Source organism: Madurella fahalii (assembly GCF_045866475.1).
Source record: "Madurella fahalii IFM 68171 DNA, scaffold_6, whole genome shotgun sequence".
NCBI classification, from domain to species: Eukaryota; Fungi; Ascomycota; class Sordariomycetes; order Sordariales; genus Madurella; species Madurella fahalii.
The window spans coordinates 1,980,063-2,007,699 of NW_027263976.1; the positions used below are offsets into that span (position 1 = coordinate 1,980,063).

General features: G+C 56.6%; 7 protein-coding genes across 7 annotated transcripts; 3 read left to right on the top strand and 4 right to left on the bottom strand.

The window, feature by feature from the left end:
- Positions 1-1,393: 1,393 nt before the first annotated feature.
- RIM21 (pH-response regulator protein palH/rim21) lies at positions 1,394-3,806 on the top strand (the record flags this gene model as incomplete). Its single annotated transcript, XM_071066036.1, has 2 exons — positions 1,394-3,664; positions 3,714-3,806. The coding sequence occupies 2 exons, from the start codon at positions 1,394-1,396 to the stop codon at positions 3,804-3,806; spliced, it is 2,364 nt and encodes a 787-aa protein (XP_070922137.1).
- A 946-nt stretch (positions 3,807-4,752) lies between these two features.
- On the top strand, positions 4,753-6,230 carry LAG1_2 (sphingosine N-acyltransferase lag1; the record flags this gene model as incomplete). Its single annotated transcript, XM_071066037.1, has 3 exons — positions 4,753-4,941; positions 4,994-5,722; positions 5,826-6,230. 3 exons carry the CDS (start codon positions 4,753-4,755, stop codon positions 6,228-6,230), a joined length of 1,323 nt encoding a protein of 440 aa, XP_070922138.1.
- Positions 6,231-8,692: 2,462 nt separating this feature from the next.
- On the bottom strand, positions 8,693-11,913 carry hmt1 (ATP-binding cassette-type vacuolar membrane transporter Hmt1; the record flags this gene model as incomplete). Its single annotated transcript, XM_071066038.1, has 3 exons — positions 8,693-9,191; positions 9,270-11,437; positions 11,515-11,913. 3 exons carry the CDS (start codon positions 11,911-11,913, stop codon positions 8,693-8,695), a joined length of 3,066 nt encoding a protein of 1,021 aa, XP_070922139.1.
- A 4,700-nt stretch (positions 11,914-16,613) lies between these two features.
- Positions 16,614-17,481, bottom strand: MFIFM68171_10620 (uncharacterized protein; the record flags this gene model as incomplete). The annotated part of the gene is made up of 4 exons (XM_071066039.1): positions 16,614-16,685; positions 16,775-16,840; positions 16,917-17,011; positions 17,100-17,481. 4 exons carry the CDS (start codon positions 17,479-17,481, stop codon positions 16,614-16,616), a joined length of 615 nt encoding a protein of 204 aa, XP_070922140.1.
- Positions 17,482-21,070: 3,589 nt separating this feature from the next.
- Positions 21,071-21,574, bottom strand: MFIFM68171_10621 (uncharacterized protein; the record flags this gene model as incomplete). The annotated part of the gene is made up of 1 exon (XM_071066040.1): positions 21,071-21,574. One exon carries the CDS (start codon positions 21,572-21,574, stop codon positions 21,071-21,073), a length of 504 nt encoding a protein of 167 aa, XP_070922141.1.
- A 1,358-nt stretch (positions 21,575-22,932) lies between these two features.
- Positions 22,933-23,549, top strand: MFIFM68171_10622 (uncharacterized protein; the record flags this gene model as incomplete). The annotated part of the gene is made up of 2 exons (XM_071066041.1): positions 22,933-23,063; positions 23,150-23,549. 2 exons carry the CDS (start codon positions 22,933-22,935, stop codon positions 23,547-23,549), a joined length of 531 nt encoding a protein of 176 aa, XP_070922142.1.
- Positions 23,550-24,681: 1,132 nt separating this feature from the next.
- CDC48 (AAA ATPase cdc48) lies at positions 24,682-27,387 on the bottom strand (the record flags this gene model as incomplete). Its single annotated transcript, XM_071066042.1, has 5 exons — positions 24,682-25,274; positions 25,333-26,824; positions 26,879-27,128; positions 27,181-27,264; positions 27,332-27,387. The coding sequence occupies 5 exons, from the start codon at positions 27,385-27,387 to the stop codon at positions 24,682-24,684; spliced, it is 2,475 nt and encodes an 824-aa protein (XP_070922143.1).
- Between the last annotated feature and the right edge of the window lie 250 nt (positions 27,388-27,637).

Sequence of the window (27,637 nt, forward strand, 5' to 3'; positions counted from 1 at the left end):
GGTCGAGAGCTAACACTTTGAGCAAATGCCATGTTTCTGTGACCAAAGAGCATCTATCAGTACATAGCATGGCCAAGTCTTCCCGTGTCGGTCGGCAAAGCTTGTTTCCTGCCGCCCGTGGGGGATAGGCAAGGGATGCTGCGTACATACAAGATATTAACTAATAACTACAGAGCAGGATGGAATAGCAGCTGGCTCGCTCTCCTCAAGGTTTCTCTCATCCCGAGCTTTGCTGGTCTTTTCCCTCACCAATCGCGACCCGCGAACTGCGCCTCAGTCGTAGTCGGTCATGGGGGTGTGGGTCTGAATCCCCGCGCTACTATGTTGTGTGCCGTCGGAGTCAATTAGGCCACAGTGCGAGATCCGAAATAGGAAAGCTTTGGAGACGTCGAATGGCAAACAGCATGCGGGCTTTACGCCGTGGCTGCTTGATTCTTCCCCGCGTGGATAGCCGTTGAATGATAAAGTGCTAATTAAAATGTCCACAACCGCCATTTATCGGGTGAGAAAAAGCGCGAGCTTGGTTGGCTTTTCGCTGCTCTGTGGACCGGCATTCGTGTCTAGAAACCTGCCACGCTTTACTACGGGTGCTTAAGTCGTGCGTTACATGGGAGGTGCTGTCCTGGGACAATTTGTTTGAATTATTGATGTCAGCGGGGACTGACGGAGATCAGTTCAGGCCTCCGGAGCATGCAGTCCGCTAAGTAAGGAGTGTGTCGGACTCGACAGTGGTTCGGACAGTGTTGGCGATATAGCGATACTGTACTCCGCTTCGAGAACCATCCTCATCTCCCCCGGGGGATTTTGGGGGGGGGGGGCTTTTCTGGACGGGTAACCTGGCTCCCCCGGCCATTGATCCGTCGAATCCAAAAATCCAGACAGTTTCGAGACGTTTTGGTCCAGCAAAAGAAAAAAAAGTCCCAGAAAAAAAAAAAAGAGTCAGCGTAGAGGAACTGTTCAATATTTTTGGGCACCAAGCAGAAGAAAGCACGCACCTTCCCACGTTTTGGATCCACAGAGACGTCCTCGGCAGACCCAGGGACAGTGTCTCGAGCCGTTTCTCGACCACGAAGATTTCTCGGCGCCCAGCCTCTGCGAACACCCCACGCAAAACATCGCGACGGTATCCCTTGGCTTCCGCGACAAGGCGACTCCAGACTCCTTGGCTCGCGGTGACGACACGGGATCGCAAGTACGGTATTGAGACGGCTCACTTCGGAGGCCAAGGTCCAGCGAATCGCCAATTGCTTGGTTTCCAGGGCCCCGGGCTCTACTCGACGACACGCCACACCGCGAAGCATCCGGTTGCGGCAAATGCGGCGAATGCGATTTCCATGGCGATTGCGCAATAACTAGAAAGAAGGCGGAAGGCCGCCCTCAACACCAGCCAGTCATGGAGGCACGGCAGCTCTTCGCTGGCGTGACGGCCACGGCGGCCGAGCCGACCAGCACGCCGCTGCTCGCCGTCAAAGGTCGTAGCTGCGGCGGCCTAAACCTTCCGGTAGGCGGCATTCTCTCGATGCCTGGCGGTGAGATTGTTACCCTCACTGCCGCGGCTGGCTTCAAGCCCGTTTGCACTCCTATCACGCCCCCGGCAATCATCGCGAACGGCGGCGGAGGGTCGGTCTCAATCGACAACTCAGTCGAGGGATCAATGCCGACCGACGATGGCGGATGGACGTACTCGGATTTCCGCGACCCATTTTACGCATCGACGTTCCCGCAATGCTACGCCCTCGCTGCAACCACAGTCGTGGCATATACGTTGGTCATCATGCTTTTCGTCACACCGCGGTCTTTCCTCGACGGCGGGGTCGTCGTTCTCGGCCGAAAGGGCTTCACAGACCAAGGATCGGGGCCTAGCATCGGCGGACGGCCGTGGCTACAAAAAGTCGCAGCTCTAACGGTTGCCATTTCTCTAACCATTGCGAGCGCCGCCACGTTCCAAGCCGCCGAGGAGCAGTACTCGTTCGGCATCCAGAATGCAAAGAGGTTACAGATGGAGGTTCTGGGCGGCAACGAACTCAAGATCATCCGCATCATATCCAACACGTTCCTCTGGCTTGCCCAAGCCCAAACCCTCATTCGCCTCTTCCCGCGCCAGCGGGAGAAGGTCATCATCAAATGGACGGCCTTCGCTCTGATCACCCTGGACATCATCTTCCAGTCCCTCAACAGCTTTCAGTACACGGCGGAAACCGGTGCATCACGGCCTGGCTCCTTTCAAGACGCTGTTCCCGCCCTTAGCTACCTGTTCGCGCTTAGCCTCAACGTCCTGTACGCCGCTTGGGTAATCTATTACTCCCTCATGAAGAAGCGGTATGCGTTTTGGCACCCGCAGATGAGAAATATGTGTTTGGTTGCGACCCTGTCGCTGCTCTCTATTCTCATACCTGTTGTCTTTTTTATCCTGGATATCTCTAAGCCGGAATTTACCGGATGGGGAGAGTATGTACGATGGGTAGGGGCGGCTGCAGCGAGCGTCATTGTCTGGGAGTGGGTTGAGAGAATCGAGGCGTTGGAACGGGAGGAGAAACGGGATGGGATTCTGGGCAGGGAAGTGTTCGATGGAGACGAAATGCTGGAGATGACCTCTTCGGTCGCTCACCTCAGGAGGAGGAGGAAAGGTAGCGGCGATGGAGACAAAGACATGAGCATCGAAACCAAACAAAACGATAGCCCAAACACGAGCCAGGGCAGTAGATGGCACTCGGTCTCATCGATTAGGGACAGATACAACTCGCGGTCCAAGCCTAGGCGCAGGAGGGCAGCAAAACCCACAGACCCTGCAAACACCCAGCCATCCAACCACGACAGGATACGATTTCTACAGCCGCCGTTATGGCCGGCTAGGCCACCACCGGCAGTCACGCCAATAAGCCGGACAGATACAGCTAGTGCGGCAAGCACTATATACGCAGTCAGATACCACCCCCTCACCGAGACGACGTCTCGCACCACGCCACCTCCCGCGCACAATACTGTCGCATTGACCCGGAGTGACAGCATAGCACTAAGCCGCTCTAGCGAGGATAGTAGCCCGAGCGAAGGCGGAGACGCCGTTTCCCAGGTTACTGAAGTCGCCCCGGCTCCTCAGAGCCAGGACACGACACCGTCATCACCCAACCGGTGGCGCGTTTTAGCGCAGATAATACCTTTCACCCGCACATGCCCTCCGGACGAGGAGCACGCCATCTCGCCAGCCGAGGAAAACAAATCACGGGAAAAGCACAGCAACGGCAGCAGCAGCAGCAGCAGCAGTACTACCACCAGCGGTGGCGGTAGTAAATGGGACTTCCGCGGTCGTTTCGAGGAATTCGCCGTCACACAAGCTGAACGTTTGCGTGAGAAGTTCCGGCCGACGCCTGACACGGATAGCCTGCCAATCACGGTCATCCCCGCGCCGCCGCGTAGAGGTGCCGCGCTTGCTCAGCTATTGGAAGAGGAGGAACAATTGGAAGCTCAACGGGCTGCTACGGCGTTTGCATCCGCCTACTCCCATGGCCGGCGAAATAGTAACACGTCAAGGACTTTGCTACAACAGCCGCCTGGCGAAAGTCGCGTGGGTGACGATGACGACGCACTCGCGACAGCGCAGGCCTCAACGCGGCAGATGACGGTGGCAACTGGATACGCACAAACCGTGGTGGTGGGAACCGGGATGGTGCGGCCGCATCCCCGTCCGATCGTCACACAGCCGCCGTTGTGGACAGCGGGAGGGAGTGAAGACAGGGCGCCGCAGTCTCAACTATAACAACCAGCAACAACAACCGTCTGGCAATGGTGCTGGGGCTGCGACGCCCTGATCGTTTATTTTGGCATTCGCGTTATCCGATGAGCATTTACAGGCGTGTGCGGGAGCGAGTATTTTCTCTTTGGCATCTTTTTTCACCTGATAGTGTTTTTGAGAGGGGTTCAGGGGCTAGGCAGGCTAACAAAACGAGTACTTGGGAATTGGTTGAGCGGATTTTGAAGCGGGAATGGATACCATATCTACTTGACTTAGCTAGTGTCTGGGACGAAAGGATACTCTACGACGGGAGTTTCTGGTTTTGGATGCGTCATTTTCTTCTAGAGAGCACTTACTGTTCCAAATTTCACGTGGCAATGAATTCCCCGGCTAAGCTAAGGGGTGTTGTCTAGTTGTCTGTGGTGGATATCCTTGCTCGCCCATGATTGCAGCATTGGGTCGATGGGGAGCACCGACTATTGATAACGGTCTGGAAGTGATAATTAACTGGGCCTCCGGCAGTGTGACAGGCGGTGTAACAAGGGGGGCCGGGAACTGCCGAGCGCTGCATGCTGGCGTAGTTTAAAAACTGTCGAGGGCCTTCAGGGGCTGAACGTGGGTCATCGGCATTCTGGGGCCCCTGGCGAGCGCTGGGCGCAGCTTGGCGGCCGAACCAGGGGTTGTCCAACGAGAAGAGCGCGAGCGCGCCGAGAAAGTCGATTTTCTGAAATCCCGATGGCACGGTCCCGGTTCGAGTTTGCTTTCTTCTTCAGGATGCCGGTCTTCATCTTTTTTGCCCCGGCATTTCTGTGTGCGGCAACGACTCATTGTCGACGGGGGGAGACGGTTGAACACGGCGACGGCGCATTGCTCGGATTCGGGTGTTACTACTGTCTTGGTCTCCTGATTTTGACACAAAAACTTGTGCGACCTCGCACCTTCGAATCCGGCCTGGAAGAGCAAAACCTCTGCGCCCCCAGGAGCAACAGAACTTGACGAGACAAAAAGGGGAAAGAGAAGCCATGCCAGGCGGCACTGAACCGTTTCCGCCGCTAGCCACGGCAGCGGACCGTCAATTACACTCTGCGGGAGATGTGAACACGGCCCGCCGGCGCAGGAAATCCAGCGTGCTAGGGGCCGAGTTGCGCGTCGGTGACACGGGTGCGCCCGCCCTAGCCACCAGCATCGCCCACCTTAACGGCACTGCGAAGGTATGCTCGCCTTTTCCAGAAGATATTCATGATAAGGTGCTGATTGCACTAGGAGCAAGCAGCGCCGGGGACCCTCTCGAAGCGATTCTCGAAGCGGCGCAAAGCCCGCTCGGCCCTACGGCGCGCAAAGACCATCGTCGTGAAGCATACATGGGTGCTGCCGCTGGTCATCCTGTCCATATTCCTGTCGCTGTATGCCCTGAACCCGACCGAGAGCAACCCGATCCACCCGTTCATCTTCCTCTCGTACAAGCTTCCCGTGTCAAGCCCCGATGAGCTGCCCCAGTACGGCAAGGGCTTGTGGGACATCGCCTTCGTATCGTTCTATACCGTCGTGCTGTCCTTTACGCGCGAGTTCATCATGCAGGAGATCCTACGGCCCATGGCCCGCTGGGCGGGGCTCAAGTCGCGCGGCAAGCAAGCCCGCTACATGGAGCAGATGTACACGGCCCTCTATTTCGGCATCCTGGGCCCCACGGGCGTGTATGTCATGAGCCGCACCCCCGTGTGGTACTTCAACACGCGTGGCATGTACGAGAACTTTCCCCACAAGACGCACGACGCCCTCTTCAAGTTCTACTATCTCTTCCAGGCTGCATACTGGGCCCAGCAGGCCATTGTGCTGCTGCTTGGCATGGAGAAGCCGCGCAAGGACTTCAAGGAGCTGGTCGGCCACCACATCGTGAGTCTGGCGCTCATCGGCCTGAGTTACCGCTTCCACTTCACTTACATGGGACTGGCGGTCTACATCACCCATGACATTAGCGATTTCTTCCTCGCTGTACGTCTCCCTTCTCTCCTTTAACCAAAAAAAAAGGAAAGAAAAAAAAAAAAGAAAAAAAAAAAAAAAAAAAACGCGAAACTAACCCTTTCCCCTAACTCAGACGTCTAAGACTCTCAACTACCTCGATCACCCGCTCACAGGCCCCTACTACTTCACCTTCATGTGCGTGTGGATCTACCTGCGACACTACCTCAACATGCGCATCCTCTTCAGCCTCTTCACCGAGTTCAAGACGGTGGGACCCTACGAGCTCGACTGGGAGACGCAACAGTACAAGTGCACTCTGTCGTTCGTCATCACCCTGGCCCTGCTCAGCTCCCTGCAGGCGCTCAACCTCTTTTGGCTCTTCTTCATCATCCGGATTGCCTACCGCTTCGTCGTGCACAATGTGGCCAAGGACGACCGGAGCGATGCCGAGGAGTCCGAGGTTGAAGACGAGGTAGCTGCTGCTGCGAATGGCAAAGCTGCTGCTGCCAATGGTGCGGCTAACACGAGCAGTCGCTAAAGCGAGTGTGTATTGATGTATACGGGAGCTTGCCAGTATAATATGTTGCATCTAGACGAGACAGCGACCTGCGGGGACGGATATGGAGGCATATGAGCGGATGCAAATCTCTCGCTTTTTTTATTGTATTTGGCATTTCCTGCATACAAATTCAGCGAGCAGGCCGGGGAGCAACCATGGGCAGGTGTCGGGGCGTTTTATTTCAGGGCAAACCCTCCGGTTCCTCTGCATTTCCATACTTGCTTCAGACGCCATCATCAAGGCAGGGCCATCCGCTGTGAGTTACGAGAGCCGCACGCTCACTTTTGGTTTGAGCTAGGAATATTGGGGAAAGATGTCGGAACAGCGGAGGGGCATCAGACATGGGAAGTGGTTTCCGCTTAGCAAACTGGTCTCTACCGGGGCTGGCCGGAACACAACTAAGGATGGTGAATGAGATCTGGACCAATGACACAAAATTCATGATCACACGACATCTAGATTCGGAAGGAAAGAGGGGGAGGAGGCAGAGCAATGAGCCGAAGCAGGCAAAACACCCTCGCAAGCATCTTCAGCAATTCCATAAACACAGGAGCAGGAAAGGGGTTGGGGCACTGTACCCGAAAAACCCCTGTTTCACGAAGCCCATTGGCCGCCGCTTATCTGACGGATGAGATATGTAAGCACAAAGTTTGTTACAACGCTCGACTTTGATCGGACAATACTTGCATAGTAAACTTTTAATACAAGGACTAAATGTGCAGTGCACACAGAATTAATAGAGTATCCTGTTACCAGTCAACGCTCACTACTCCTCCGGTCGAACAGGAGGGACCAATGTACAAGTCCGTCATGTTGCCTTCATCAATGACTTATTTCACGGTAATCCCAGCTCATAACACCACGGCAAACACGCAGCCGACATACAAGACACACGATGCTTGGTGATGATCCTAGAATAGACACGTAGGCACGGACGACAGGCCGCTCTCCTCTCCCTCGCCCCAGGCTCGACCCATTGATCTGTCCTTGTCCACTAATAAGACAGGCAGGTGAGCAGGTAAGTAGGACTTAGTAAGGTAGGGCCTGCAATTCCCGTGTCTCCTTGATCAAGACCAAGACAAAAAAGCACAAACATGAAACACAAACACACATGCCCTCATCCACCCCATCCTTCAACAACCCAAACTCAAACATTACCCTACGGCCGCGTTTTCCATTGCATATCCACGCGACCCAGCACGCCTCTTTGGCCCGCCCTCTTTCCTTCTTTACCCACCCAACCCCAAACTCTAGACCCTAGACCCTAGCCCGCGTTGCCGCCATTTCCCAAGATTCCTCCCAGAGATCCCGAGAGTGAAGCAGAAAACGAAGAGCGCAGAGGAAGAAACAAAACTCACAAGAATGATAAGAAACTACCTTGCCCACCCCATCGTCCATCCCTTGATCATCTCGATCATAGATCGTACTCCGTTTCACTTCCCACCGACGTCCCGCTCCAACGAAACAAAATCAAACCCACACACAGACCGGCTCACGCACAAGCAACATTCAGACACACACACACACAAAACACGGAAAACACACATCAAGAAGATACGTTTGCGAAATGCTTTCTCTTTCTTTAATCCCCGCCCACGCTTGGGACCTTCCCAACCACCCACCCATCCAACCCAAACGGAATCGCAAACCCAATCCAGCCCCGTGCTCCTTTAGCACCTAGTAAGCGCAGAGTACCATTAGCACCCCATCCCGATCCCCATCCACATGCGTAACCCCTCCCCCCTTCCCCCCTTCTCTTCCCCTTCCAACCCCCCCAGGACCCACCTCCCTCTCCTTTCGCCTTGGCCCCTCCGTCTCCATCCTCAGGAATAAGGAAAAAGGCAAAACAGGAAGGAAAACGCCGCCCCATGCTTGGGAATCATGGTCATTCATCTCTTCATTAATTTGCAACGAGGCAAACCAAAATGATAAAAAAGCAAAAGCGGAATGCAAAGCAACAATTCATGGCCTGGAAAAGGAAGAGAAGGCGAAATCGGGAACGAAGAGAAGAAAAAGAAATGAAAGAAAAACAAGGGGAAAGAAAACAGAAAAAAGGCCGTGTATATAAACAAGGAAAAGGTTATTTCTTCGGGGTATTTGTTGATTGATTACTACGGCTCTTGGGCTCGTAAAAACTCTTGATCCGATCCGATTCGACTCGTCTCGTCTCGTAATGAACTTCAAGCATGCGTCTATTCCGTCGCCGTTGTGGTTCGGCTGTATTGCGGTATGGGCGGCATTAAAGTGGAGGCACGTTCGTCGCCTCGCTGGGTGGTTGACGGAAAATTATGGTATCGAGAGAGTCTGAAGGGGCGGTGGCAACGGGCCGTGGTTGTCCTATTGGGCCTGGATAGTCTCATCATCCAGTCTCCAATGTCATATTCGCTGCGTCGAATGTGTGTGGTATTAGTTTATTCAGACTCGGCTGGCTTTGATCGAGCTCAAGGTGATCTAGACGCATCTGTCGAACGACCGGCAGATGATTGCGAGGGAAACGAGTAGAGCAGCGGCCGGCGCGCGTCGTCCGGCTTCTCATCCCCGGAGATGTCTTCGTGGCGGTTATCGGATCCGTCGTCTTGGAGGGTCCCTTCAGAGGCGGTATTGCTCGCATCCGACGATATAGACGCCGTGTCGTGCCCGTCGGCCTTAGGTCGGGGAGTGGCCACGCCGCTAGGCAGGATGGCGGACGACACCATGCTGCTGTACCCATCCGATATCTCGTCCCGGCGAGAGATGTTCGCTTGACTCAGAAGCTTCTTGGCCTTCCGTGTCGCATCGCGTGCTTGCTCAGCAGCACGTTCCGCGCGGCAGTGCTTCTCCCACATGGCGGCATAGCGGCCGTTGAGGGCGAGAAGCTCCTGGTGGGTGCCCTTCTCCACCATGGTGCCGGCGTGCAGCACGATGATCTGGTCGGCATGTGTGATTGTGGACAAACGGTGTCTAGGGAGTAGAGAATTAGCTACCAGGACGGACCCACCGGGCCAAGCGGCAGCGGAATGGTAAAAAAAAGAAACTTACGCGATGATCAACAGGGTCCGACCCTGCCCAAAGTTGCCACTAATCAGCTTCGACTGGATCTTTTGCTCGGTCTCTCCGTCCAGTGCTGACGTCGCCTCATCCAGCATGATGATCTTTGGGTTCTTTAGGATGGTGCGCGCAATCGCCACGCGCTGCTTCTCGCCACCACTCAGCCGCAGACCTCGTTCGCCTACTTTTGTGAGGTAGCCGTCGGGGAAGCTCATGATGCGGTCGTGGATGGCGGCCGCACGGCACGCGTCAAACACGTCCTCGTCGCTCGCGTTCGGATTGGCGTACTTGAGGTTGTACATCAGCGTCTCGTTGAACAGGATGGTATCCTGCGGCACGACGCCGATAAAGCGGCGCACCGAGTCAATCGTCAGGTCCTTCACGTCCTTGCCGTCGACCTCGATGCTCCCGGTGTGGCAGTTGTAATATCGGAACATGAGTCGGAACACGGTCGACTTGCCTCCACCCGACTCTCCCACAAAGGCTGTCGTGGTGCCAGGCTTGCACTCAAACGACAGATCGTGCAGTGCCGGCCTACGCTGGTCGTAGGCGAAGCCGACCTTGTTCCACTTGATGTGGCCGCTGCATTCCGCCAAGGGGGGCACGCCTGATCTGTCCACGACGGTGGGGCGAATCTTGAAGAGCTCGAGCAGCCTCTCGCCAGAGATCATGGCCGACTGTACCGTCCGGTAGAAGGTGCCGAAGAAGTTGAGCGGCCCCTGCAGCTGGCCCAAGTATGTGACGAGCGAAACGAACTGGCCAATAGTCCTCTGTCCCTGCGACACCTGGTACCCGCATGTCAGTAATGCGACAAGCATGCCGCACATAAACACGACCGACTGGCACGCGTTCATGTTGTTGATGCCCCATGTGACCTTGGCCTCGGCAACCTGGAAGTTCTTGATAGCGTTGCGGTAGCGATCAAACTCGTACTTCTCGGCATTGAAGTACTTGACCGTCTCGTACGACGTGATTGAATCGTTCTTGACGGCTTCCTCCTCGCGGTCGGCGTTGACCATGTCGCGCCGCTGGTCGGCTCTAGTGGCAGCCATGCGGATGGTCAGGTAGAGGTAGTAGAAAGTGATGACCGAGGCGTAGAGAGAGTACAAGGGCCCGAAGTTGATGTAGAAGAAAATGATGGCAACCATGAGGTCCACAAGCATCGGCACCACCTGGAACGTGACCTGCTCTAGAAACTGGTTGATGGAAGCGCCTTTATTGAGCGCCGAGAGCACCTCGCCTGTGCGCTTGCCCAGATGGAAATCCAGCGAGAGTGAGTGCACGTGCTCGAAGGCGGCCGTTGTCAAAGCGCGGTAGGTGTGTTGCGACACGGGAATCCAGAGGATAGACCGGAGGGATCCCAGCAAGCCAGAGGGTCCTTGCAGCAGCTTATACAAGATCAGGAGCCCCAGCTGAACCCAGGGTGTGTCGTCGGTATCCGTCCTCGGGTCAAGCGTGTTCGTCACGATTTCCATCTGGGCGGGCACCATGACATTGACGGCACGCTGCAGGAGAACGAGGATGAAGCACAACAGAACCACGCCCTGGAGCTTGAGAGAGTCGCTGGGCCAGAGGTATGGGAAGAAGACCGAGTATCCGCGGCAGTATTCGTACCACGTCTTGTGCGGGAGCTTCTCTGGCCTGTAGAAAGCCGCCTCCTCGTCCCGCTGCTGACAGCCCGGGGCCCCGGGGCCGGCCGCGCTCCCGTGTGTACCACCGTAGTGTGTGCCTCGCCTCGCATGGCCGTTGGCGTGGCTGTGATATTCCCCGTTACCGTTGAGCAACGGGCTCGACTCGTCCGCGTCCGACCGCTGAGCCTCCTCATCCCTGAGCCGCCGCTCTTCCCGGCTCCTCCCGAGAGCGACGAGCGCATATAGGCACACGAGCAATGCGAAGAGGCAGACACGGGTGCTTGCAATGCCGAGATCGAGGGCGTTCCAAGAGTCGAAGCTGTTCGCCGGCTTCGCAGCCACCACCGTCCCGCCATCTGCGATGTCGGTCCCCCCAGCTATGGTGCCGAAGAAGGCGACAAGAATGATGACTTCGCCCACCAGGCCGAGAATCCAGACGATCTGGTGGACAACGGTCGGGATCTGAGACTCTTCGTAGAGCGTAATGAGGACGTAGATGTAGAAGAACACGGAACCGGCAACGTAGACCTTAGGGCGTTCATCAGTAGGACGCTCCTAGCGAAAATCGGCAAGCGCCGGGCCGGCCGCAGCGGGGCAACACTCACAACTCGCTCCTCACCACACCACCATGCGTGTTCGAGCCCGGACATCCTGACAGATTGCAGGATACGAGCCGCGATTGCGGCGCCATTGGCAACGAACGACAGTATGACGGCGGCTGTCACGCACTGAAAGGCCTTCTTTGCGTAACCGGCGCCGCCGGCGTCCTCCGTCTGTGCCGCTCCCTGCTCTCGTTTCCTCTTGGTAATAGGCAGCGGCTTGCCGCCGGGGCCCTTGACTGTGGGGACGACCAGCTCTTCCTCGGTCCTCGACGAAACGATGCTATGGACACCAGCCGACACGATGAAGGCCAGGAGCAGCACGACCGGGTAGAGGAGCTGCGCGGTTCGCAGAACCGACCGCGCAAGCGGGGGCGCCGGGCCGTCTTCGAGTGGCGTATCCATGCTGGGGCCTGGCGAGGTTAGAGCGGTGTGTTAGAGGCGGGAAGATGCTAGCGAGGAGTATGAGAACGGCGAGGAAGAGGAGGAGGAGGAGGAAACGGTGAACGACTGCTGCAGGCGGCCCTGCATGCTGGTTGCCTCCCGAGGCGCGGTGATGGTTGAGGTGCTAGCAATGGTGGTGGTGACAGTAGTGGTAGCGGTAGCGATAGTGGTAACAGTAATGATAAGCGGGTATAGTAGAGCAATTGTGGGACATACGGGGCTTGTTACAATGGGACGACGACGCAATGCCGGCAGCTCATGGCCTTTACGGACTGTGGCGGCAAATGGAAGGCGCTGGCAAAATGGTTCTGGCAAGTCAGCATGTCGAATGTCAATGGCGAATGGGCTCGGTCAACGGGGCTGGAGTAGGCGATGGTGGGGAGGATGGATGCGGCAGCTGACGAGGTTGGTGTGGCTTTTTTGCCACTCCAGAGCGGGTCGGGATGGCCCAAGACGGCGGAATGACTTTCGAGAAACTGACCTTGCAAGCTTCCAAGATCTACAAGGTCGCCCGCTTCCCGGTTGTTGCTGTCGTTGTTGCTGTCGCTGCCACTTTCCAGGGCTTCGGCTGGAGGTGTGACCTGCCTTCACCGAAGAGGGCCGATCCAAACCGATCGAACAAGCGGAAAGTAGAGGCACGACAACCAGACCTCGAACCTCGAACCTCGAGCCGCCGAGGACAACTGAAAAGTATAACGAGCGTGTGGGACAAAGCTTGTTGATTTCTGGGGAAGGTCAAGCTCCAGTCGGTCAACAGCGGGGCGTCCGAGGTATTAGTTGAAAAGACGTCTGTACATTAAGTCGTCCTGTCCCTCCCCATGGGACGCGGGAAAGGTGAGGTCGGTAAGGCAAGGTAGGATTGGTTTAGTGTTACTAGTATGGCAGCCCTTCGCTAGAGCAGCCCCCGGGCGCTAGCATTGGTGGGGGGGTGGGGCCGGCAGGGCCCCCCCCCCCCTCCCCATCCCCCCCCCCCCCAGCACTGAAGCAAGGTTCCCAGCCAGCCAATGCAACGGCCAGTCGCGGGCCTCTTTCTGGGATTGTTGGCCCAGGCCCGCGGCTGCCCACTTTCCCTTTTTAAAGTCAAGTCACAGGCGGCTTGGCTTGATGTCGCACAAGCCCGCGACCCAGCCGTACTCTGTTTCTGGAATGACATTTTCAGAGACGGTAGATGCATATGCCGCGTAGATTGGCCTAGTCCCTTTTTCGTCTTCATTTTCCCCTCCTCCCCCTCCCATCTCCTTGCCGCTGCGGCATCATACCTTTTGGGCCGCTACACACATCCAACTGCGGAGAATTCTTGAGACCGAACAGGCCTTGCCCCAACCATGGGAGGCCCCGGCAGCGCTGGGACCGCTAGGACGCGGGAACCTGTGGATCACCGCCTGATGCCTTGTGGCGGGCGAGGTACCGAAGACGGGCTGGAACCCGGGCGAGGGTCGTGAGACGTAGACTGACAGAGAGTGCTACCCGTCTGATGTTGGGCTCGCACGGGCGGATTTGCGGCCTGGAATTTCCCAAAGGGAAACCGGCAGCGGGAAAGGCGATCCGGTCGGATGGGGATGGGGTTCGAGAAGGCCTTTCTCTGCCTCCTGACCCGGCCGCATGCTCATCTGTAAGATCGTCTGCGGGCACGTACGGAGTACCCGGCATGACGGGCTGCGGCTCGCCAGGCTGGAAAGTGGGCAACAGACGCAGCAGTTCCATGGAAAGTGCAGATGCTTGATGAATCGGATGTCGGTCGAGTCGACATGGTTCTGCAGGCCCTTGACACAGACAGCACCAGATACTAAAACGGGCTCCGCTACACTAACAAGCCCCGGGCCATTCCTTTGGGCCTGTGTCTCCTCACCGCCTTGCGCCGTCGAGGAGTGATTGCAGCTGGCTGCATGCATGGCGCACGCATACAATGATCCACAACATTTCTTTGGTGCCTCGCCGGTCCGGGGTCTCGAGGCTTCCCGGCTATGGACATTGGATGGAGTTGCGGAAGTGGCCGGGGAGGGGGGGCTTTTGCTGCGCTAGTGTAATGTCAGATAGTCAGGCTAGGTGCGGTCCACGGTAGCTGGCAGCTGGCAATAGCCGGATGCGATTTGCTACGCCAGCGCCTACCGACAGTTGCCTTGGATAGAGAGAGGGAGGGAGAGGTCCCGCCGAAGTTTTCGGGTTCCATCTCCACCATGACCAACGCAGGGCGCCGGATGGCGCAGCAGACCGTAACTTAACGGATGGCCAGCATCAAAACACGGAGTCGAAAGCAGGGCTGGCCTAGCAGCTCTGTGAGTGGAGCGGAAAGATTACCCGCACTGGTAGGCGTCGACCATGCGCAAGCTGCAGGACGACGACGACGCGCAGCGAAGTGGATGGACGGGGGCGTGCACGCTGCACAATGCACCGTGGTCAGGGTGTGAGACTGTGAGCCGCGAGCAGCTGTCCGAGAGAAGCGCCCGGAACCCCTCCGGCATTGGTAATTATTATCTGCGCGCGGGGCGCAAAATGAGATGTGACGCTCGAAGAGACGTCTGACAACTGTCCTCGGGCATCGGAGCCCGTCTCTTTTGTCGGGAGCAGAATTGGGTTTCCTCGCGTCGGTTGGGAGATGGCTTGGGGACGGAGGGCTTCACACACTCTCTGTGCCCAAGCCAAGGGAGTGCGTAATCGAGGTCCTGTAGCAGCCCAGCGTCGGATAGGGACAATTGCATTGCAAAACCCTTTGTAGTAGCGGTCCCTGAGCAATTTAATCTTCAACATGTCCTGATTGCATGGTACGTCTCCGGCGCCGGAGATGGATAAACCGGAGTGTAGCAGTCGAAGATTCCATGGTCGTCATGCAGCCAGATTCGGCAGCCGGGCAGGGATAGGATGGACTCGTCCGAATTTCTTCCTCTTTGCGGCCAGCGTCGTGCCTCATCCGTCGACCCCGGGGAGCCGATCTCTGCTTGGCGGGACTTCGGAGCTTTGCGCTGCCCTCTGCGAACTTTTTCGCGTCATCGGCAAACCGTGCCCCACCTCTCTGGCTCTCCCTTGCTGTTCCTTTTTTTTTTTTTTTTTCCTTAGGCGAACTCCAAAGCCCGGGTGTCGGGATGCAATGCCACGACAACTCATCGCCGGTGCCCCAGACTCGGAGCCTCACCGACACGACGATAATGCACGATAATGCAGAGCCAAGTTGACCGGTCAAAGGAGTGGAGTCACAGGGTATCCCCCCGAGCAGCCCTCCTCGGTCTCTAGTGCCGTCGCCGATCGAAGTGGAAATATGCGGGCCAGGCCCGGCTGTTGGGGACACCATGGGGGAGGGGAGAGGCCGCGATGTCCTCTTCGGCAGCTGTTGCACGATCCCATGTGCCGCCGCCATCTTAAGTCCAATGGTTGTGGTCGAGCAGCCTTGTCGTACATGTCCAACCCGACAACGTGCGCCACTGCTGCACAGCATCCTGAGCACGTCCCGTCCGTCCCCGTGTTGGAGTCATGGGAGCAGAACAGCAGAGTCGCCGAGTCGCAAAAGTCGCAAAGTCGCAGACACAAGGACGCCGAGATGTCCTTTCCCCGGCTTCTGCCGCCTTTCCCGATTCGCTACCCAAGCCCAGGCCTTGGGCACGGTTACGTTCCCCCGGTCATTTGCGCCGACGAGCCGTGCCCAGATCAGAACTGTGCCGCACCCGACGACGGCGTCCCGTAGTTCGCCGTCGGCACCAAACGGGCATGTGCCGTCAGCCGTCAGCGAGCCCGCATTGCATCATGTCCATGGCTGCAAAAGACACCCCTGACCAAATTTTGGGGGGTTTGACCCCCTTCATCTTGGGGATCCGAAAAGTGTCGGCGTGGCGGGTGACGGTGCTCGATGGGAAAAACGAGGGTGAGAGACGAGAGACCGACGGCCGGTGAGAAAGACAGACCAAGTCGGCCAAACAATAGACAAGGAACGGCCATGTTGCGCGCGATAATTCACATCACGCTATTGGTTTTACTCGGCTCGGCTGAGACTTCGAGGCAGGCCTGGGGTGCCGCCACAGCATGCGCAGCACGCATGTCATGCCGCCGCATGAGCATTTCTCCACGATACCTGGGGTAGAAACCCGCCCTCGAAGCCGACCTCGACGATCCCCCGCATTGTGCGGGCATGGTTCCAGTCCTTACGAGCGCGCGCTACTCGTCAGTACCGCGTCCCGTACCCGCCCAGATTTTCTTGGAATTGCTTTGTCTTCGAGAATCCCCGTCGGTCTTCAATCTCGTCCACTACCGGTTTCCTCTAATGTGCCGAGCTGGTTTCGAGTCGCGAAACCAATCTCGGAGGGTACACGCCGAATATCACTGGGGGACAAGGGCATTTCAATTTTCAAAGCGCACCCTCGGTCCCTGAACCGTCTCATTGGGCGCCGTCTGCCGCCCCGTCAAAAAGGGGAAGTACACAAAGTTCCTTTCCTGGCTGCCCTCCTCGGAGCCATCCTCCCAGTCTCTATGCCATATTCTAATAAAAGCGAAGCAACCCCCCTTCCCAGCCAAGCATTCAATCATAAGGCCCTGTTTTACCCATCCTCTACGTCCGCCTAAGAAAATTAAGCAAAAAGACAAAAAGAGAAAAAAAAAAATTTCAAAGGGGAATCATGACCACTTCACCCCCAACCCCAACCCCAACCCTCTGTCCCTTTGCTGTTCCTTTCTCTCTACTCTCTCTCATGCGAGAGACGATCTTGGTGGGCACGATGGAGTGCCTCAAATTCAGCGGCGATTTCCTCCTGTTTTTTCCCTCTCCCCAATCATCGGTTAGCAAGTACAACCAACCAAAGCCGGAGATGCGAAGCAAAAAACTCGGGCATGCCCGTACCGCGGTGAAGGCGACTGATTGGTCACGCTGTCGCTGCCTCTCCTCGGCGTCGCGAGGGGGGACGCCCTTGTAAATTGGCCGTTGTGTTAGCATCACGGGCCACTACAAACGGGAAACCAGAGGTGGGTAAGGAAGTACTTACGACAGGTCTCGGCACGCCGCGCAAGAAGTCGCGGCGCCAGGCGTTGGGGATGGCGACGGGAGCCGACAACGCTGACGGGCTGACGCGGCGTTGGTCTGGAAAAGGGTAGAGGAAGGGGGTGGTTAGCTAACTACATGTCTCTCGGCCTGATCGAGCCGAGCACACGGTGGGTTGGTACTTTACCTTCAGCGGCGGGGGCTGGAGAGGGCGCCGAGAAAGGGACAAGGTCAACCGGGGTACCAGGCCGGCCATTGACGCTATGCTGGGGGGCCGGGGCGATAGGCGTCGCCAAGAGGGCGCTGAGGAGGCTCACGCCGCCTCCGTTTCTCCCGCCTGCCGGGATGGCGACCCGGGCGAACGTTATCGTTGTCGGCGGCGACTGGGCGGGCGCAGCTGCAACAGAGGGGGCGGAGGCGGGGTAATTGTTGTTGTTGCTAGCGGTGGTAGTGCCTACGCCGTTGGTTGATGCGGCCTGAGTTGGAGCCGAAGCCGGAGCGGCCGGCGACGTAAGACGCGACGTGTGGACGATGTCGTCCTCGTCTTCACTTCTCACAGAGTGAGGCATAGTTGGTTGAAGTTTGGCATAAACAAAAAGAAGGTGATGACGAGGTGGTGGTGCTCGCGGCGTTGTTGTTATCGTTGCTGCTGGTAGCGGTGATGCACAAACTCGTAAAGAAAAACGTTGTTTTCCGGGTACCTCCGGAGAAGAAATGTGAATTTTCGGGAAGGTAGGTCTGGCTCCGAGAAGGTCCGGCGCCGATGATATGTCTTCCCCCGAGTGACTACGGGTGCGATCACGGCCCCGGCCGGGTGGCCCGAGACCCACACCGGAATGCCGGTGAAGGTGGGGTCTAATCCGGACAATGCCGGCTCTATTCAGCTCTACTGCGCCATTGTTCCCCTCGTCTTAGAAGCACGAATAGAGAACCTCGCCGGTTGACGACTGTGAATACTCTGTTACCGGGAACAATAGCAGTAGTTACGAGCACAATGCCCTCCATGGCGGCTATCAGGCGTGCTATAATAACCCCTGGTTCACTCAGCCATCAGGGAGTGACTTCAAAGGAGCCCTTAACGGAGCATATGGATGAATGAGTAATTATGGGCGCCCCTTGCTCTCACACCATGGTTGAGGAGCTGATGAAAGAAATTGGACCACGGGACCCGGCAAAACTATGAGAAGCCGACAGTGAGCCCGGCCCCAGCTGTGGTTAACGCCATCTTAACTGCTGTAGACCCGCCCTACCAAGATCCAAGGTTAAATTTGCCATCAAACCCTCGCAAGGAATGCTACATGATCCATATCCGCTGCAGGCTCTTCTAGGCAGTTATCTTCGGCGTTGAGGTGGTCGTTGTCGTGAGCGAGGAACCACGAAGCAGGACAGCGGTGAGCGTACGCAAAGGATTGGCCGTTCGCATATGGTATTCTTGACGTGTTTAATGGACTGGTCAGTGCCGTCCAGAAGCAATTTTAGCGGTATGATGCAACTCTTCTTCTCCCTGTGATGCTCTCAATGCTGAACCATCTGCAGAAACAAGCCAATTTCCCTCTGGTCGACAGGCAACAAGTATCTTTTTGTGTTTTGGGCAGCCTCTCAACACAGCCGCCAAAACCCCAAGAACGACATTGCTACACTTCTGATGGGTCACACAGCAGATGGATTCGGGTAAGAAAACAGGCCGAGCAGCATAAGATCGGCAGAGCCTCATTCCTACTGCGTAACAGTCTTGGCATCAAGGTGACCGGCGGGTCCTTCTTCCCCTCCCCCCTTTTTCTGGATGGCATGCGTGCCGTCCATCCCAAGCGCCCGACTTTGGATGGAAGATGGCGTGCAGCAGGTGTCCGGACGGGTCCAAGTTGTTCGAATAGCGAGACCTTGTTTCCAAGATACGAGGAGGAATCATTCCGCATTGGGGCTCTTCAACTTCCGAATCGGGCCCGCTGCAGATGCAGCCAGAGCTTGACGGCAGGTGCATGCTGCTGCCACTGGCGGCCACTGCACGACGGCACTATACAGAACTGCAGGAGGTGCGCCCGATGGCGCCTCGCTCGCATCTCGTCTCTCGTCTCTCGTTTTCCATTGTTCGGCACTGTCACATTGCTTTAGATGGCCTACGCAGAGATGACGAATCCCAGGCGCTTGGGAGCCCATCCCCCAAGGCTGGCTCGGGACAGAACAACCGTGGGCCCAGGCCCTTTTTGGACGGGAGGCCTTGTTTGCAACGTCTGTCAGCCAGCCAAATGTATAGGCATGTCTACCTTAGCTTGGCATGGGAGTCAATCTCGACCCATCCCACAAGCCTGGGTGTCCCACTCCCCGTCGCTAATCGCGGTCTGTACCCGCACATCGTCCCGCATGTCCGATCGCTTATGATCCGAAGGCACACCTGCAGCAAGCGCCCTGGCTAGGGTAGCTCGCTGTTGCGTCACATACAGGAGGGGGGAAGGGGATGGGGAAAGGGACCAGGACAGGGAGGGGAGGGGGAGGGGGAGGGGAGACGAGAGGTGCGGCCCCTCGTCTGATCTGGGCTGAAGGCATGCGTATGCACGTATTTTGGACATGCATGCTGATGTATTGGGCACAGCTACAGTACGAGTACACCACCAAGATCGACCGGTACGGGCCCTCCTGAAACACCGGTACGAGAAAACCTACCTGTCTAGACTCACCCCCTCCTCTGCTGCAGTATACTGCCATCCAACCATTGAGGCTGAGTGACAAACCCGTTCCCCCCCTACCGGCACGGTGGCGCCTGCGCTAGGCCTGCTGTGTTGGATCTTGCAGATGTGGGACCACACATCGGGATCACGGCAACGGGTCTTGGGTCTCTGAATGGAGGGAAGGGGGACGGGGCTAGGCAGACCGATTTTTTTTCTCAGCTGCCGGATCTTGCGTCTTCCAGGGCTCTCGAAGATCTGACCTTGCGGCCGTCGTGGCTAGACCTTGTCTAGCCGTGTCCCATGCCCCATGTCGTGCTTCCGCTTGTCGTGATGGCTGTTCACCCACGTTTTCACGTGTTCGCTAACCCGGGATTGGGTCGGAATGCTTCCCCAACTTTCTTTCGGTGGCGAAGGTTTTGTGTTTTGTGTTTGGGTGCCATTCCATGCTCACCTCAATCTCTGGAAGGGGAACCGGCACAACGCCGAAGGAAGTCGCGGTAACCTGGGCAAAATTCGTAACTATGGAGTGTTTATCCGCGCCTTCTCCGGCTTCTCTCGTCTGCTGTCCGAACCCAACGTGGCTCGCACCGTTGCCCGTTGGCGGTGGCGTTTGACCCCTCCCGCCCCCAGATAATGGGCGCTGATGCTTTGATGGCCGAAGGCCCAACAGCCAACATACACCGGGGAGCTAGCTTGCCGCGCTCAATTTCTTTCTCACCAACAGTTACAAGCAGACACGTACGTGATTTTGTAACCGTCCGCCTTCAAAAGCTGCCTAAACCCACGATAATCTCGCCACCTCTTCCATGCGTAATCCTAGGTACATGCGACATCGATGTACTGTTCCAACTCCGATGTCACAAACAGATGCGTCGACAGGAAGGCTCATGCGGCTGATTGAAATAGTACCAAGTAAACACGATTATGCTACAAAGGCAGAGTAGATGCGTAAGTAAGTGATTCGAAGTTCAGTCACCGGTAATACACACGGTAATTGAACGGGCGAGATCACTTCACGAAGCATTCAACACCAAGGCAGTTGCAGTCAGTCTGGCCCGAACAACACTCCAATTACTGCCTGACGCATCCAAGTCAGCCATGCCCAGTGTAAAGTACAGTACCCCAAACCCCCTTTCTATCAACGCCGTCTATCCACCCTTTTCCTTTCTTGCTGATTAGGCCTATCATTGTGACAACCCCGCCCCCCCGCCTTCCCTCCCTTCTTCTCCACTTTCGTCGTGTGTGCACATGTGAAAACATGTGTGAGGACATGGGTGTGTATACATGTGTATGTGCTTGCCTTGTCCGTGTTCCCGTGTGCAAGTCAGTGCGTGTGCGCGCGCGCGCGTGTGTGTCTGTGTGTCTGTATGCGCGCGTGCCTGTGTCCTCCCTCTTCGGCCTTCTCGAGATTCTCACACGGCTCGAGATAGGAAGGACCGTTATCATCACATCACCGGCTCATCAACACAATATGCCGCCAAGTTCATGATTGCTAAGATGCCTTCTTTGCTTTGCCGCCCTTTCTGCCCTTTCCGCCTCTACCGCCTTTGCCGACCTTGCTCCCCTTGCCTTCCCTCATCTTAGGTTTGGCGAGGCCAAAGAGAATGCCAGCACCAGCACCGGCCACACCGCCACCTGCGCCATCTGCCGCACCGCCGGCGACACCGCCTGCAAACGCCACCAAGATACTTTTGTTATCGTCCCCCTTGGTCTCGTTGCGATCCTGGTCACCGTCTCTGCCGAGGATACGGCCATGGGGCTCGCCAGGAGTAATGCTGACAACTGGATCAAGGTTGTCCGTGCCTTCGCCGAACCCGGTGGTGTTCTTGAGGATGGCTGGGCCGGGGCCGAGGTCGACAGAGATTTTGTGGTCCCCATCGGGGAGGGCGATCTTGACATCCGTGCCGTTTTTGGGGAGTGTGAATGGAGGAGCGGCCGCGACGCCGAAAGGTGCGGTCAGAGCCGCGAGGCTGACAACAAAATGGTTGAAATGCATCTTTTCCCTCCCGTCCGCAACAGCTGTCTGGGGAAGGGAGGAGACGCTCTTTGAAGTGTTTGAAGACGAGCGTGTTGTCGATGAAAGAGACGGAATGTGTCTCGGGCTCTGGTCCAGATGATTTTGCAGGAGTAAGAGAGGAGAGATCGATCTTTTTCTTATGGCAAATAGACGTGGCCGATGAAAAGAGTGTGTGTCTGGTTTGTCTGATCCAGAGAGACGATCTGCAGGGATGAATTAGGGACAATCGAAAGGAAAAAAGGGGGAGGCTAGGACGGGGCAAGTAGCTTGTTTTATACCCCTAGAACACACGGGCCTGCGTGCTAACGCGCCGTGAGCTAGAAACCGATTTTCTCGAGCCAGAAGTAGCACGGTGGGTTTTCAATGTCGCCATCGCTGCGGATCGCATTTAAATAGGAGCCTAGCCCGCCTAGTTGAGAGCTTAGTCCCAGAAACAGTAGGTTGATGCCATCTGTGCTCCGGTGGGCTAACAAGCCAAGTGCCGCTGATGCAGGTATGAGCTTGCGCGGTGCTATACTCGTCTGTGCCGATGGATGTTCGGCGTTCATGTGAACCGGCTTACTGACTAAACTTTGATGGTTGCGTGATAGAGACTTAAATCTGGTCATTTTCACATCTGCACAACACAAGATAGTCAGAGCGACACCAGAGACGGGAAATCCAGGCATGGTGTACTTGTCTGGGCTGGGAAACCGAGGCAGCGCCGTTCCAGGTTGGGTTTCACTGTGTGTGGATTTCCTACTGATCTGTTGGATTTCACCCAAGAATAGGGGGAAGAATAAGGGGCGACAAATAGAACGGAAGCAACGGCGGTCGCTAAGAGCAACGACCGCCAGAGATAATGTCTTGGCGACGTCGCTGGACGGGGGTTCCTATTGACCCCTGGTCTCACGTGCGGCCAAGTAATACAGCGCTTAGACCACATAACGTTATGGTGTTAATCCTTGGGCTTCACCAATTCCATCAGCCTTGCTCCAACAACCTTCAGCCTTGCGCAGCATCCCAACGCCGGCTCGATCACCTTCGCTCCTTTCGGCAAAACGCATTGCATTCTGACCGGGTCTGGTATCTCCGACGGCTCCAGTCTTCGTGCGCTTGTTCAGCAGGTGCAACCTCGAAAAGCTCAGCATCGCCTGCCTCCGCGCCGCACAGCGCCTAGCCGAGCAATCGCAGAGTACCGAAGCTCAGCTTGCTCCGCTGCCATTGAATTGATTCCGCGCGTCGCGCATCCCGAAGCAAGTGGTTGCAAAAGTATTGGCGGCAAAAGCGACGAGTCCGAGAGAGGCCATCGACCTGTCCGCTACATCGTCCTCCGGGTTTCCTACCCAGCACCCGTCATGGCGAGCCAGAACCCATCAACACCTGTCAAGGTGCCCTCGTCGGCCGCCAACTACACGGCCGCCACACTCGATCCAGACCTCAGATCACAAATCAACACACTCTTAATAAAGGACGGCCACGTTACGAAGTAAGCCTTCCGTAATTCTTGCACCAGCAACGCGGTGCATCAAGCGCAAACTGAGCTGACCTTGCCTCCTTCCCCCTCCTGCACAGAATCCAAGACCACCTCCTCCACTCCCTCCACTCCGACCCCTCCAACTGGCCTACAACCATCCAGACCCATGCGCTTTCCCTCCTCCGCTCAGGCGAAGTAACCACCTTCCCGGCCCTCCTCCGCCGCGTGATCGAAGACGTGCGACAAGACACTGCGCTATCACCAAGTACGGCCAAGGCTGTAAACGGCACCGGCTCTGCAGAGGAAGGCGGCGGAGGAGTAAACGGCAAGAAGGCAGAGGGGACGAACGGAACAACCAACAATGGCACCTCCGCCGCCCCCGCCGCCACCGGCAGACCAAGCCTGGCCGTCCCAGAGTCTGTAGTCGACGAAGCGCTCAAAGTGACAAGGGAATGTCTGGATACAGTGTGCGAACTCGACGACAGCGGGACGACATGAGCAGCGGACATGGCATGGGGAAAGGGACACAAGGGGTGTTAGCTGCTGGTAGCCCCTAACTGCCGGCTCGCTGGTTGGCGGGACTGGTCAATTGGCTGAGCCTGCGTTCATCTTGCACAAATGACACACATCAAACACGCACACACACACACACACACACACATAAATATATATACACACACGCATATTTATATACAACGGCCGCTGTGGCTACCCGAACTCGGCATTGGAAGGAAAGGGAGAGGGCGTGGCAACCGAGCAGGAAAATGTGGCATGGGCATGGCACATGCACTTGACACACGACATATCATTCACCGATACAGGGAGGCAATACGACTAGCAGCTGGCGGAACGAAAGGGGAAAACAAAAAGAAGAAAATAAAAAATAAAATTGGGCTGCCTAGACAGGCAACGAACAGGTTGTCTCTTGCCCGCCGATGCCGCTGCCGATGGCCCGCCTGCGATTTTGCGTCGAGAAGGATGGTGGGGGGGAAAACGGGTTGCCGACGACGACGACGTATGACGATGACTGCTCAATAATGAAAAATACGCCTTCTATTCACTTGCATGTACAAGATAGATTTTTCTTCTAGCGCGTCACGGGGGCCACGTGCGATAATACTACATACTCTTCTTCCGACCAAATGGGTAGAAACTGTGCTGGCTCTTGACTCTGCCTCGGTCCTAGTATTGCGGGCCCTACGATAGGCCTTGCGGCTCCAATTTTGCTCTACAGTTGCCGCCGTGGTACGGATCAAGCCGAGTCAGTCCCTCGAAGGGGCCACCGCATCATTTGTCGAGTCACATCGCCGAGAACATGGTAAGCAAAACGTCTGCTTAGTCTATGTATTGGTTCTCTCGCTGGCAGGCCACCAACGACCTGAACCCATTCGGCATTGTTTCCAATGCCAGCCTCTACCCGACTCCGCCTCCCCGATCCAGCAGTCAATCTACCAAATGAGAGAATTGAAAGTAGTCATTGGCTGAGCAAGTTGCCACCAGCTTTTTGTTCTCCACCGGACTATCCGCCGGGCGTGCAGACGACGAGAGAGATCATGATTAAGGAAAACTAGAATACACGAGACCCGGAGACTCATGGCTATGTCTGCCCAGGAACCAGGAATCCCGCCACTTAATCGTAGAGGCCATCGTCGTTGCCGGCATCGCCAAACGAGTTGCCAGCACCGCCAGAGTTGCCGCCGCTATCAACACCGCCCTCGGGGAACTTGAAGTAGGCGCCAGGACCGGCATTCTTCATTTGCTGGGCAAACGCCTCGTAGCGGCGAATCTCGACGTCGGTAACTGAGCGCCGAGCCATCTGCATTGCCTCCTCAAAGTGGCGCTTGGTAAGCTCAGGCACGGGGTCCTCATCATCCTCCATCTCGACGTCCTCGCCAGCGGCCTCACGGTCCTTAGTCCGCTGGATCTCAGCCGCAATCGACTCCTTGATAGCCAGCTTGACAGCACGCTGGGTGATGAAGCCAAGATCGGCACCAGAGAAGCCGTGGGTCTTCGACGCGATGTACTGAAGGTCAACATCATCGGCAACCGGCGTCTTCCGCAGTTGAGCCTTGAGAATGCTTAGACGGCCAGGCTCGTCGGGCAGAGGCACATAGATGAGCGAGTCAAGACGGCCCGGGCGGCACAGAGCAGGATCAAGCTGCTCCGGTCGGTTGGTAGCGCCGATGACGAAGACATTCTTCTTCGAAGTCATACCGTCCATTTCTGCGCAGTATTTGTCAGTATATGCGTGACAGCGGCATGTTCTTCATTATACGCTTACCAGTCAGGAGCTGGTTGACGACACGGTCGGAGGCACCGCCTGCATCGCCGACTGAACCGCCACGAGCCTTGGCAATGGAATCTAGCTCATCAAGGAAAACGACGCAGGGAGCAGCGGCACGTGCCTTGTCGAAGATGTCACGGATGTTGCTCTCTGACTCACCGAACCACATAGAAAGTAGTTCGGGGCCCTTCACCGAGATGAAATTGGCAGCGCACTCGTTGGCAACAGCCTTGGCCAACATCGTCTTACCCGTACCAGGTGGGCCATAGAACAGGACACCACGGGACGGCGACAGACCGAACTTGAGGAACTTCTCGGGGTGGTCGACAGGGTATTGGACGCTCTCCTTGAGCTCCTGCTTGACATTCTCCAGACCGCCAATGTCCTCCCAGCGGACGTTGGGAACTTCGACAACAGCGACCTCGCGGAGAGCCGAAGGGTTAGACACACCAAGGGCGAAGCGGAAGTTCTCCATTGTCACGCCAAGCGAATCGAGAACCTCGGCGTCAATAGTATCCTCGTCCAAGTCGATGAGATCCATCTTCTCACGGATCTGCTGCATGGCGGCCTCGGAGCAAAGGGCAGCAACATCAGAGCCGACATAGCCATGGGTCTCGGCGGCGATCTGCTCAAGGTCGACGTCATCTGCCAGCTTCATGTTCTTGGTGTGGATCTGCAAGATCTCCAGGCGGCCGGTAGGGTCGGGGATACCAATGTCAACCTCGCGATCGAAGCGGCCGAAGCGGCGCAGAGCAGGGTCGATCGAGTTGGGCCGGTTAGTTGCTGCCATGACGACAACATTGGACCGCGCCTTCATGCCGTCCATCAAGGTCAGCAGCTGAGACACGACACGGCGCTCGACCTCGCCGTTTGTCTTCTCACGCTTCGGAGCGATCGAGTCGATTTCGTCGATGAAGATAATAGCGGGGGAGTTCTTCTCGGCTTCCTCAAAAGCTTTTCTCAAGTTGGATTCGGACTCGCCGGCCATCTTGGACATGATCTCGGGCCCGTTGATGAGGAAGAAGAAAGCGCCCGTCTCGTTGGCCACGGCGCGGGCCATGAGCGTCTTGCCGGTGCCGGGAGGTCCGTAGAGAAGAACGCCACGAGGAGGCTTGATACCGATCGACTTGAAAAGCTGGGGGTGCCGGAGCGGCAGCTCAACCATCTCCCGGATCTGAGCCATCTGCTTACGGCAGCCGCCAATATCGTCGTAGCCAACCTCATTCAGGTTGTTTTCCTCCTCGTCGCGCTGAATAGGCTCCCCCTCGCAATGGATAACCGTATCCTGAGCGACGATGCCGTATTCGGGGGGGTCGACCTCGACGACCTTGAACTCAACTTGCCTCATACCCCCACGCACTATGAAGAGATCGCCCTGCCTGACGGGCCGATACGCCTCCCGGAAGTAGGGAGCGAGAAAGACATCGAAAAGCGACCCGGTCAGGCCCTCAACTGTGTCCGCGATCGGCAGAACGGCGATCCGCTTGGCCTAGTATACTGTCAGCGCTCTGGTCCAAAGCCGCGGCAACGGCTCGGTACTCACATATTTGATATCGGGGCAAGGGTGGATGGTGATGATGTCGCCGTGCTTGACACGCAGGTTGTGACGGACGACCCGGTTGATGCGGGCGCTGCCGTCATCCAGGTCGTCGTCGGCAAGGACGATCAGCACGGTGTCCTTCCTCTTCTTGCCGCGAACCAGTACCGTGTCGCCACGGAAGAGCTGGAGCGCCTCCATCGTGTTGTTCGAGAGGGCGATAATCGAGTTGTCATCATTGACTGCATCAGTGACCCTGCATCTTGTCAGCGGGTCGGCCAAGGACCATGACGGCAGGCCTCACGTACATCAACTGGTTAGGCTTTTTCTTCTTCTTGAGGATGGCAGTTGCCGTGTCGTCTTCGTCCTTGCGCTCTGCTCCGGACGCATCCCTGTGCTCGCAGTTAGCTTGCCGCCGCGGTTCTAAGACTTAGGGAGGCATCGAATATGGCACCGTACATCAAGTTAACCTTCTTCTTGTGGTCATGGTGATCGGGATTCGGCTCGGGCGCCATGTTGTCTGTCTGGTGGGAGAAAGCTGCGGAAATTGCGGGGTGATGTCGAGGACGGTTGCGCAGCGCCGACGAGAGTTGCGGTGTCGATGAAACGATACCCTCGAACGAGACGATGCAAAGGAGTTTGATGAAGGGAGATTGAATTCGGGGGAGGGTTTTGTGATGCAGGAAAGAAAGCCTTGAGCGTGGCAGCCTTTCTTGATGGCTTGTTGGTCTTTGGCAGGGCTCCAGGCGGCGAACTAAGACTCCA